The sequence below is a fragment of the Orcinus orca genome, chromosome 12, assembly GCF_937001465.1.
Source record: "Orcinus orca chromosome 12, mOrcOrc1.1, whole genome shotgun sequence".
Taxonomy (NCBI): domain Eukaryota; kingdom Metazoa; phylum Chordata; class Mammalia; order Artiodactyla; family Delphinidae; genus Orcinus; species Orcinus orca.
Window position 1 is genome coordinate 31200501 of NC_064570.1, and position 12637 is coordinate 31213137.

Sequence of the window (12637 nt, forward strand, 5' to 3'; positions counted from 1 at the left end):
GAGCATGAGCATTGCTTGAGTTTGGGAAACTGTAGTTCTTTATGTTTTTGGCTTTGCCCACCTGGCTTTGTGATCTCAGGCAAATCTCTTAGTCTTTCTGAGTCTCAGTTTCCTTGTTGTTAAGATAAAATGAGGGTATTAGGCCAGATGCTCTCACAACACTCATTCAGTAAATATCTTTCTGGTGCCCCTTATGTGCCAGTCTAGATGCTGGGAACATAGCAGTGAAAAAAAGAGAAAGATCCTGAGATCCCAGCCCTCAGGGGGCTTTCATTTTAGTAGAGGGCTTGTGTTCCACTGCAGGAGTTTCCATTTTAGTGGGCAGTGGTATTTAAAGGCTTATCCGCATTGGAAACTCTGAGCGCTACAGGCATGATAATTATGGTAAACTGATGTGCTATAATCATGTTTTCTTGATGGTGGTAATTTGTTCAAGAAACCATTTTGTCAACAAAGAAGATGGTGTTTAGGTTTGATTTAAACACTGTTGATCTCTTGAAACTATTTTAAGAATGTACTTATTTACATAAATTGTATCTACCCTTATTGTTGAATATTTACAATCCAATTAGCCATTGTATTTTATCTTGTAATTTCCCTTTGCATGGACAGCACTGCTCAGCTCTAAAGTTCATACTTAAAAGTCTTGCAAGTACAGTTGTGGTTGAGGAGGACTGCCTTGTGAGACTCAGTGGTGTGGTGTGGTTTACCTGTGCTCTTTGTGTCTGTAGTAGCACCTTGTCTTTTTTTTTTTTAAATTTTATTTATTTATTTTTCGCTGTGTTGGGTCTTCGTTGCTGCGCGCGGGGGCTACTCTTCCTTGCGGTGCGTGGGCTTCTCATTGCGGTGGCTTCTCTTGTTGCGGAGCACGGGCTCTAGGCACGTGGGCTTCAGTAGTTGTGGCACGTGGGCTTCAGTAGTTGTGGCACGTGGGCTTCAGTAGTTGTGGCACGCGAGCTCAGTAGTTGTGGCTCATGGGCTCTAGAGTGCAGGCTCAGTAGTTGTGGCTCACGGGCTTAGTTGCTCCGCGGCATGTGGGATCTTCCCAGACCAGGGCTCGAACCTGTGTCCCCTGCATTGGCAGGCAGATTCTTAACCACTGTGCCACCAGGGAAGCCCTCGTTCTTGGTTTTGATCCATCAGCTCAGTTGTGATTACATGGCCAGGTAATAACCTTTAAATATGATTTTCTTGGTGGTGGGAACTCATTGGTGTATTTCTTATTTGGGGGAGGGGCAGGGCTAATTATAGCAAATCACGGAATAGATTCATGTTGTTCTGTAGTCGTTTTGACAGACTGGCATGAATCTTCTTTGAGGACTAAGCCAAGGGCTCTGGTTGATTCCTTGTTTCATACACAGTGGAGTTGTGACTGCGTTACAAAGTACAGGTGTGCACAGCTGTGTGGTCCTCCATTCAGTGGCCTTGGGCAAATCACTTAACTTCTACTCTTTCATTTATTACCGCAAAGTGGGACTAATACCTACCCTGTAGGATGTTGTGAGGAGCAGAAATCCTAAGCGTGATGTCTGACCCAGTAAGCAGTGAGTGATAGAGCTTAGGATGAAAATGCAGATATTAATGCTTTTAACATAATAGTGGGAACTTTAGTTTTATATTTCATGGCTTCTGAAATGTTTTGACCCAAAATCAGCTTTAGTTGATCAGTCTCCAGATTGTTTCTCACAGCCAAAGTAATTAGAGAGCTGCCAGTTATCTTGGTTAGCTCAGACAAGTGTGAGGCATTTTTGCTTTAATTTTACCAGGGTATTGATTCAGCTCTCAAAATGCAATTAGAGAATATGTGCTGAAAGTCAACTTTGGTCATTTCATGATCAATGTAAATAATATTTTCCACTTAATTGGTACCTGTAAAATGGTACCTTAAAGAAGGAAAAAAGATTTTCTGTGCAATATGGAGCCGGTTCAAGTACTCTTGAGGGTCTTACTGGAAGACATGATTTTGAACTTCAAGTGCATAAGAATAAGATGTAAGATTGGACATGTGTATGTTATAGTTACGTAACTGTTTACTCTTCTGTAGCATTGCCCTCAAGGACATTACTGTCCCCTGATCTCCCTGTCTCACTGTGTATTTCTTCTCACCCTTATGCCTTTTCCCTCTGCCTGGCCCTTAAATGTTGGTGGTTATAAGGGTTCTCTTCAGGGCCCTCTAAGCTCGAACTATACTTTTTTTCTAGGTGGCGTCAATGTCACTTGTGCTTTTAGCTATCACTCATGTGATGACAGCTCCCAAATCTGTATCTCTAGTGCGTATTTGGTCTCCTTTTAAGACCTGTGTGTCAAGTGGCCACAGACTCCTCAGTCGCAGTGAACTAAAGATCAAGTTTAATTGTGTCAACCAGACCTTCTTTTCCTCGGGTTCCCTATTTCTATGATGGTTCTACCATCACCCAGGCTCTCATAACCTGGGACTTTTCCTGGACTCTTTCTTCTCTTTGACTTGCTATTTTCAGTTAGACACCACGTCATGTCCAGTCTTTGTCTTTACCATTTGATTCATTTCTTATCCTATACCTCACTGCTTCCTCCAGAGTACAGACCATTATCTTATCATGCCTGGATTATAGCACCAGCCTCCTGGATGCCTTTCTGTTTCATTCTTTTCTCTCATCCTGTACTTTACAGCAAGGTTGGGCTATCCCAAATGTGAATTGGATTACTTTACTCCTCTACTTAAAGTGCTTATATGACTTCTCATTGCCTTTAAATCAACCTCCAGACCTTCCTTAGCGTGACATGTAAAACCTTTTATGTTCTGGCTCCTGTCTACTTCTCCTACTTCATCATCAGCAATTCACTGTCCTCCTTCCCTCACATCCCCACTCACAAGCCCCCACTTCGCTTGTACAGTGTTTTGTTGTTCAGTACTTGTAGTTTCCTACAGGAGGAATATCCTCGTGTTTCTACACCCTTGCCTATGCCTGGCACGTGCTTCCCATTTTGATTCTCTTGCCTGAATAATGAATACTTATTATTTTAAAGCAACTCAGATGTCAGCTTTTGCAGAAAGGCTTGCCTAATGACTCTCTTCTCCTAATCCACGTTAAGGGTTTGTGCTGTGCTTTTTAAGCAGCATGCTCTTCATTTATCTATACCCCGACTCTGCCAGCTCCTTAAGGTAGTCTTTTATTCATGTGCCTAGGACTTGGCATATTGTAGGGGCCCATTAAATATAGGCTGACTGACGGAATGAATGTTTTTATGCTTGCCTATTACAAGTATGTAACAATTGAAAAGTTATTATTTTTTAATTGAGATATCACCCCTTTAAAGTTTACAGTTCAGTGGTTTTGAGTATATTCACAAGGCTGTTCAACCATCACCGCTGTCAAATTCCAGAATATTTTCATCACCCCCAAAAGAAACCCTGTACCCATTAACAGTTGCTCCCATTCTCGCCTCCTTCCAGCCCTTTGCAACCACTAATCTATTTCTTGTCTCTGTGGATTTGCCTTTTCTGGAAATTTTATACAAATGGCCTTTTGTATCTGGCTTTTCCTTAGCATAATGTTTTCAAGGTTCAGTAGTCTCCCTTTTCAAGACTACTTAATTTTCTGTTGTATGGATGTATCACATTTTGTTTATCCATCCTTTAGTTGGTGGGCATTTTAGATTGTTTACATTTTTTGACTCTTATGAATAATGCTGTTAGAAATGTTCATTTACAAGTTTTGTGGTAAACATAAGTTTTCATTTCTCTTGGGTATATACCTAGGAGTGGAATTGCTGGGTCATACAGTAACTTTATGTTTAATTATTTTATGAACTGCCAAACTGCTTTTCAGAGTGGCTGTACCATTTTACATTCTTGCCAGCAATGTTCCAAAATTTCCAATAACCTCACCAGTACTTGTCACTGTCTGCCTTTGATTATAGCCATACTAGCGGATGTGAAGTGGTATCTCATAGTGGTTTTGATTTACATTTCCCTAATGACTAATAATGTTCAGCATCATTTCAGGTTCTTATTGGTCACTTTTTCTTTGGAGAAATTCTACTCAAATCCTTTGCCCATCAAGAAAATTTCTTTTTTTGGTCTTTATTGTTGAGTTGTAAGAGTTCTTTTTATATTCTGGATATGGGACTCCTCAGATATATGATTTGCAAAAGATGGTGAATAATATTTTAAGAAACAAGTATAGTACTGATACATGCTACAACATGGATGAACCTTGAAAATGTTATGCTAAGAGAAAATGCCACAAGTTGTATGATTCCATTTATTTGAAATGTCAAATAGGCAAATCTATACAGACTGAAAGTAGTTTAGTGATTTCCATGGGCTGCAGGAAGGAGAGGCTGGAGAGTAACTATTAATGGTACAGTGTTTCTTTTGGGGATGATGAAAGTGTTCTAGGATTAAACAGTGGTGATGGTTGCACAACCTTTTGAATATGCTTAGAGTCACTAACTGTACAGTTTAAAAGGGTGAAATTTATGGAATGTGAATTATATGTCAAATCTTTAAAAAGAGAAATCAAGTGTATTTTATTTTTTGAACTTTTCAAGTTTGTACCACTTTTGAAGATAGCTGTGAAATTTCCCATTAGTCAGGGTGCCAGGCCTTTGAGTATTTTTATCCTTGGCAAGAGAGGAGACAGTGTGCTGTGTCTGCTGTCCCTGCCTATTGTTTTTTTTTTTTTGCGGCACGCAGGCCTCTCACTGTTGCGGCCTCTCCCACTGCAGAGCACAGGCTCCGGACGCGCAGGCCCAGCGGCCATGGCTCACGGGCCTAGCCGCTCCGTGGCACGTGGGATCCTCCTGGACCGGGGCACGAACCCGTGTCCCCTGCATCGGCAGGTGGACTCTCAACCACAGCGCCACCAGGGAAGCCCTATTGTTTTTTATTAAAATTTTTTTTTCATTTTTTAATTGAAGTATAGTTGATGTACAATATTATGTAAGTTACAGGTGTACAACATAGTGAGTCACAATTTTTAAAGGTTATATTCCATTAATAATTATTATAAAATACTGGCGATATTCCCTGTGTTGTACAGTATATCCTTGTAGTTTATTTATTTTATGCATAGTAGTTTGTACTTCTTAATCCCTTACCCCTATCCTGCCCCTCCTCCTTTCCTTGTCCCCACTGGTAACCACTAGTTTGTTTGCTGTATCTATGAGTCTCTTACTATTTTGTTACATTCACTGATCTGTTTTGTTTTTTAGATTCCACATACAAGTGACATCACACAGTATTTATCTTTCTCTGTCTGACTTATTTCACTCAATAACCTCCAAATCCATCCATGTTGTTGCACATGACAAAATTTCATTCGTTTTTATGGCTGAGGAGTATTCCACTGTAGATATACACTGCATCTTCTGTATCCATTCTTCTGTTGATGGACACTTAGGTTGCTTCCACATCTTGGCAATTGTAAATAATGCTGCAATGAACATTGGGGTGCATGTATCTTTTCAAATTGGTGTTTTGCTTTTTGGGGATATATGCCCAGGAGTGGAATTGCTGGATCGTATGGTAGTTCTACTTTTAGATTTTTGAGAAACCTCTCTACTGTTTTCCACAGTGGCTGCACCAATTTCCATTCCCACCAGCAGTGTACAAGGGTTCCCTTTTCTCCACATCCTCGTCAGCATTCGTTATTTGTGTTCTTTTTGAAAATAGCCATTCTCACGGGTGTGAGGTGATATCTTATTGTGTTTCTAATTTTATTTCTCCGATTAATGATGTTGAGCATCTTTTCAAGTGCCTGCCTGTTGTTTTTTTATGTCAGTGGTGCTACTGTTCTTCTAAACTCCCTCTTTGCTTGTGTAAAATTTAGACAGCCAGATACTTTGAGATTTAATTTCAATTTTGTTTTCATTAGTTATGATAGGATTGATTATTAGATGCATTTACCCCCCACCCCTATGATGTCTTCATTTGGTTCAGTTTGGGACCCTTAGATACTTTTCTTATAATCACATATACTAGGAAAACTGTCTATGAGGTTGGGTGGGATGGAGGTTTGGAGTTTTGATTATAGTTTTAGTGCCTTTCTTAGAAGACTAATTTTTGCATTAGAATAGTGATGGTGAATTATGGGATTTAATATTGGAACAAAAAAGAAGATATTTTTGTTCCAGATTTAGTTATCTCGCAATTAAGCCCCCAACGCTTAAAATTCATTTTTATAATAACTAACATTTTAAAAAGTTTTGGTTTTAATGTGTGAAATTGCAGTGAAATGTGTCTCAGAATTTTCTAGCATTATCAGTAACATTTTCATATTGTAGAATAAGGAATACCAAGTATAGAGAAAAGTAATTTTCCTTAAAAAATTGAATTTTCCTGAAAAAGTTGACTTTTTGGGGTGAATTATTGTTTATAGCTAGATGAAATCAAACAAAAGGAATCTTTCTAGAGCTTTTGATGTTTTGAAGTTTTCTCTGTACAGAATCGGAGAGTTAATTCTATTGTGGTGCTAGTTTTGGTTCTTTGATTCTGATAGAGAATTATAAACTTGAAGGGAAGCAGTCTCCTTTGTCTCTTGTGCTTCTGAACCTTCTTTTCCTAAATTTGTTTCCTCCCTGTCATCTTTCTGCCATTCCCCTTCCCACCCTTCCTTACCCTGCCCCTTGCCTCCAAACTAAAACTGGGAGAGTTTGTAAAATAACCTTTGGTGATTTTGTTTTGTTTATAGAATAAGCTGTGACCATGACTACTGAAGTGGGCTCCGCATCTGAAGTGAAGAAAGAATCTGACCAGTTAGGAGCAGATGCAACCAAGGAGAAACTGAAAGAAGTAGCAGAAAATCAGCAGAATCAGTCATCTGATCCCGAGGAGGAAAAAGGTTCCCAGTCACCTCCTCCAGCTGAAAGCCAAAGTAGTCCACGCCGCCAGAAGAAAGAGAAAGATCCATCTGAGAGCAGGGGGATTTCTCGATTCATACCCCCGTGGCTTAAGAAACAAAAGTCCTATAACTTAGTAGTGGCCAAAGACGGAGGAGATAAAGAGCCTGCCCAAGCTGCTGGGGAAGAGCAGATTTTAGATAAGGAGGAATCTCTTCCTGAAGAAGAAAGGCAGGCCAAGGGTGATGCTGAAGAAACAGCCCAGAGAAAACAACAGGAGATCAAGGTCGACGTCAAGGAAGAGAAACCTGTGGTGAGCAGTCTGGAGACACAGAGTGTTTGAGAAGTGATTGGAAGTGAAAGCATTGATGGAGTAACCATGTTAACAAAAAGGATTTGTTTTGAGTCATTTTCAGTGATCTTATATTAAGATACTGCTTTGGCTTACTCTATCTGGAATATGGGTCTTAGAGGGTCTACCACAGCCCTCTCCTGTTATTCCTTTTAAAACTTTCAAAATAATAAAGCAAAAAAAAAAAAAAAATCCCCTGTATATGCAGATCAGGGGTTAGACAGGTACTCTCAGAATCCTTCTACCTCTCCTTTTAAGTAGTATGCACTTTTGTATCTGATTTATTTAGGGGTTCAGTGGATAGGAAGAAGTAGATTTGTGTGTGTGTGCCTTTTGGTTGCCTGATGAAGCCTAGGTTTTGCCATGGTATGAAGTTGTAATTAGAAATAGTATTTGACATGGTATTTAAATTGTGGTTGCTGGGACGTAGTTTCTTTTACTCATTTAATGCTGACGTTGCCAAATTGGCAAAATGAGAAAATTGGAGGTGGACTGGGGGAAAGAAAATGTAGGAAAATACCCCTTCTGGCAAAGTTTTTGAAGTCTTTTAGGCTCGCAGTGTTTATAACAATCACAGTTCTTACTTAAGATTTTCCTTTTCTGTGTGTTGCCTTCTGCAAATTGGTCACCTTTAGTATGAACTTAATTTTTTTCCTCCACAGCCTGTTGAAGAAGTAAGTAAAGAGAGAGAAGAGGAGAAGGTAAAGGAAATACAGGAGGACAAATCAGATGAAGCAGCAAAAAGGGAGACAAAGGAAGTTCAGACCAATGAGCTAAAAGCAGAGAAGGCCTCTCAGAAAGCCACCAAGAAGACCAGAACTGTTCAGTGCAAAGTGACCCTCCTAGGTGGCACCGAGTACAGCTGTGACCTGGAGGTGAGACTGGGAGCTGGTAGGAGAACTATCTTGATGTGTGGAATGACAGTAAAAGTATCGTATGCCCTCATTTGTGGCCTGGCACAGTGAATAGATTTTGTGTTCCTATAAGATAGTTTGTCGCAATTCTGCATTAAAAAAAAAGCAAAACAAGAAAACATAGAAGAGGGTCATCCTTTCCATTAGAAATGATAGTTCCTGACCCTTAAGGGTAAGCAGGGCCGATGTTCTGCCAGGCTGCACTGGTCATGTGTATTGGCTGGTGTCTGTTGTGGATAGGCATTAAATAGTTTGAATATTACCCATGGCCATAAGTGTTTCACTTGAGGAGAAACATTGCACTAGGTTGAAATTTCAGAGTAATGAAATTTCAGCAGTTTAATCCCAAGTGTTTTCATCCCGAGACAGATAATGATTTAAAATCTAGCTTATTTAATTTAGTTTCATTTAATTAAAAAACACTCTTGATTTGCAAAGCATATAATTGATTAGCACTGATGCTGACCAAAGCCAATGTAATTTTTTAAAAGCATTTAATGCCTTATTTTATGACAGTCAAAAGAGCCTGTTGCTTTTCATAGCTAAATTACTTTATTTACATGACGTATACTAATAGCTAATGTTTACTGAAGAACTGTGTGAAGAACTTTGAATGAGTTACCTTGTGTAATATTTATAAGACTCTGTATAAGGTAGGTATTATTATGGGCATTCCCATTGTAAAATGAGGGAATGTAAGGCTTTAAAGAGGTTAAATAACTTGCCCAAAGTTTCCCAGCTAGTTAGTGGTTGAACCAGGATTCCAACCCCAGCAGTTTAACTGTGGAGGTCGTGAACCTGACTGCTGAACTACTAAGATGACTGCTTCATGGTCCTTAACGTTTACCTTTGTATCAGTTATGTAGAACTTAATTTTACTCATTTAGTTACAGTTGTTCTGCTATGTTAGTTGTTTTGAGAAAAGGAGTACAAAAGATGATTAAAAATCCTTAAAGCTCTCAGAGAGAGAGAATAATACTGTATATCTCTCAGTAGTAGGGGTAGGGACAATAAGGAAACAGTAGAACCGTGTTCTGAACCTGACTCAGTTACATTGCTTTTGATCACATGTCCCTCATTTTTCCTACCTATCCTAGAAGTTAGGAAGTCTAGATTTTGAGAATCAACTTGTTGATAACTTGTTATGTGACCTTGAGTCACTTACTCAACCTTTGTGGGCCAAACTGAGGCCCAGAAATTGACTTTATCTTTAGAATATAGGATTACTTAGATAATCTTGAAGGCCCCTGTCATCTATCACCAAAGCTCATGGTTGACCAATGTGCTTTATGGTTTAAATCTATTTTTGTTCTCTGTCATTTAAAAAAAAGTCATGATATCTTAAAAAATACAAAAATATAAAAATAATAGGAGAGCTGTATATTTATCATTAAAATTTTAACCAGATGTCACCATTTAGCCGTGTGTTTTAGATATTTTTTAAAATAAAGCATTAAAGATATTGCCAAAGTCTTATTCCCATCTCTCCTCTTTCTCTGCATTTGTCTTTTTATCACGTGTAAATCTACTTTATTGATTTTAACTGCCGTATAGTATTCCTTTGAATGACTAACCCATTTTATCTATTCCCCTGCTGAGGCACAATTTCTTTTATATAGTATAACAGTCAGTGCTTCAGTGAACATTATTATATATGTTTCTTTGTTTACTTGTGCAAGAGTTTCTGCAGGGTAGACACCTAGGAAGGGAATTGCTAGGTCACTAAGATGCTGCTTTACTTATTTAGTTTTCCCAGATGTTGGCAAAGCGGTCTCCAAAGTGGTTGTGACAATTTAAATTCCAACCAGCAACCACTGTTAGGTTTTTCCACATTGTCATCAGCACTTTTTGTTATTAGAATTATTAATTTTGACCTATCATAATGGTGTGAAATATCGTCTCAAAATTTTAATTAGCATTTATTTGATCACTGTCAACTTTTACTAGGTTATACAATAAAGACAACAATAGCAATAACAAACAACCTCCAAATCTGGACTTAAAATAACAATGGTTTATTCCTTGCTCATGTTATATGCCCTTGGTGGGTTGGCTGTGGGCTCTGTCCCATGTCTTCTTGAGTTTTGGACCAAGATTAAAGGTGTATGCTCCACCTGGGAAATGTTGGTCTCACAATAGAGGGGAAAGAGAACATGGCAGAACCACACTGTGGCTCTTGAATCTTCTGCTTGGAAGTAGTAGGTACCACTTTCACTTTCATCTCATTAACCAAGCAAGTCCTGTGGTTAAGGTTGATGACAGTAGGTGGGCAAGTATGATCCTGTCACAGGAAGAGCATGGTAAATAATTGAAACCATGGAAATAATCCTATAATTTACAACTCAGGAGGCTGAGCATCATTTTATAAGTTTTGTTTAGGTTTCTAAGACTGCTCTAGGATTTTTAAAACTAGGCATTCTTTCTCAGATTAAGAATATTCTTTTCTTAGTTTCTAAGACTAGACTAGAAAGTTTCATGAATACGTGGTGAAAGACATGAATAGGTAGTGAATCTTACCTGATGTATTTTCTGCATCAACTGAGAGGATCATATGTTTTTGTAATCTATTAATGTTGTAATTTACATTGTTTTCTAGCATGAAGCCGTCTTTGAATTCCTAATATAAATACTACTTGTTCATGATGATTTGACATTGATTTTGTATTTTTAATTTAGGGTTTTTGCATACATTGCCTTTAATTTTCTTTTATCAAATTATCTTCATCAGATGTTGTTATCTGGGTTATATACTAATCTCATAAAGTTGCTTCCCTTTAGTATTCTCTGGAAAAATTTGCCTAAATTAGGGATTTAACTGGAGATCTGGTAAAACTTGCCTTTAAAACTGTCTTGGAGGGACTTCCCTGGCAGTTCAGTGGTTAAGACTCCATGCTTCCACTGCAAGGGACACGGGTTCGATCCCTGGTCAGGGAACTAAGATCCCGCATGCCCCGCAGCATGGCCAAATTAAAAAGAACAAACAAAAAACTGTCTTGGGAAGAATATTGTTGGGAGGTGTTTTTTTTTCTTTAAATCATGGGTTTGATTTTCCAGTAGGCTGTTTCTGGTTTTCCTTGAATAAGTTTCAGTAATTTGTATTTTTAGTGGAACTGCCCATTTCATCTAACTTGACAAATCTGTTGGTATGAAGTTGTTCGTAGTGTTCTCATCTTGTATCTTTGATTTTGATTCATTTTTAATTTCTTGTGTTATTTGTGCTTTCTTCATCATTCTTGCTATAGAGTTAACCGTTTTAATTTTTCAAAGAAGCAGCTTGGTTTTATTTGTTTCTTTTCTGTTTTGTAACATTTTGTTCTTTATTTTATCCTTGAGTTTATTCTGTTTTTTCCCCCAGTTTCTTGAGTTGAATATTTGGAAAAAAATGTATGCTTTATGCTTTCATGGCTCTAATTTTCCTTTCAGGTACCTCTTGTTGAATGTGTAAGTTTTGAAATACTGTACTTTTAGTTGCCATTCAGTTCTTCATATTTTCTCATCCCATTATGGTTCAACTTAAATTGGTTGGAGAAGCAGAGGAGTCTTTATTTCAATGACTGTATTAATTTACAGGTTGTCTTTTCAGCTAATAAGTGATTAGTTAATATACCATTATAAGAATGAACTTTTGAGGATAATAGATACATTTGAAATAAGCTTGTAGCATATAAGTGTTGTGTAAACTTTTTTTTTCCTGTCAAGTACAAAGCAGAACAAAATTTGAGTAGACTTAAGTGATGTGACCGCACAGCAGATTTTATGCACCTGGAAGCCTAGGCAGTGACTGTATATTTTGACCAGAGGCTGTAGTTCATCAGTGTCACAATAGTTGTTACAATGCAGGCGTTATAAGTGGTATTTCCTCTTTTGATTAATTTCTCTTTTATCCAGTTCTCTTTCCTATCTAGGTTCTTTGAGTTCTTACTATCGTTAGAACGGGTCTGATGCTGATCACACTGCTGTTACTTCCTCACCAGGAGCAGAGCCCAAAGAACAGCCATCACGTGGTTTGAGCACGCTCTCGTTTCCCAGTTCCAGTACTGACCTTAGGCAGATGGGGTGATGTGCTGATGCTGCTTAGCTGTCGTTCTGTAGCTCTGTACCGGAAACGGGTGTCTGAGGGCTACTTGGGGGGAAGTATGTTGTGGGAAACTGTGACTATAAATGAAGTTGCAAGTACTTAAGGAAGTGAAATACAGTGTGGGAAATAAATACTTTTACTTTATTTGGTTGGGGAGATTAGATTTGTTTCCAGCTGTTTACTGTCATTAAAGATGATGATTATGTCTTTCATGGCTTTTTAGAGGCCTATAGTTATTGCTTGCTGTTTTTCTTTCTGTATGTACATGTATCTAATTTTCAATTAGATTTTTAGATTGTAGCATGTCCACTGAAGAGGGCCTAAATGCCTTCACTTAGGGCACCTACAACAGTAGAGGGAAGCATGGCCTGCCTGTACAGGAGGTCTTGAGGAGTTGGAACAGCCTGACTTAATAGGGACCTTGTAGAGTAGGATGAAGTTCTACAAGGCGAGAAATGCCAGGATAAGATG

At 38.5% G+C, this 12637-nt stretch overlaps 1 protein-coding gene and 1 long non-coding RNA gene across 27 annotated transcripts in view; one reads left to right on the forward strand and one right to left on the reverse strand.

Moving 5' to 3' along the window:
* Positions 1-12637, forward strand: part of EPB41L2 (erythrocyte membrane protein band 4.1 like 2) — a 266005-nt gene that overhangs the window by 94129 nt on the left and 159239 nt on the right. For all 26 annotated transcript variants that reach the window (XR_007470721.1, XM_033407295.2, XM_033407235.2 and 23 more), the window contains 2 exons: positions 6675-7135; positions 7837-8049. Coding sequence is in view for 25 of the 26 variants with exons in the window: in XM_033407295.2 (XP_033263186.1) it covers positions 6689-7135; positions 7837-8049 (660 nt within the window). In the remaining variant the exon portion in view is untranslated. The remainder of the gene's footprint in view (positions 1-6674; positions 7136-7836; positions 8050-12637) is intronic.
* The window catches only part of LOC125960740 (uncharacterized), a 144143-nt gene that overhangs the window by 88139 nt on the left and 43367 nt on the right, over positions 1-12637 (reverse strand). The window lies entirely within an intron of this gene.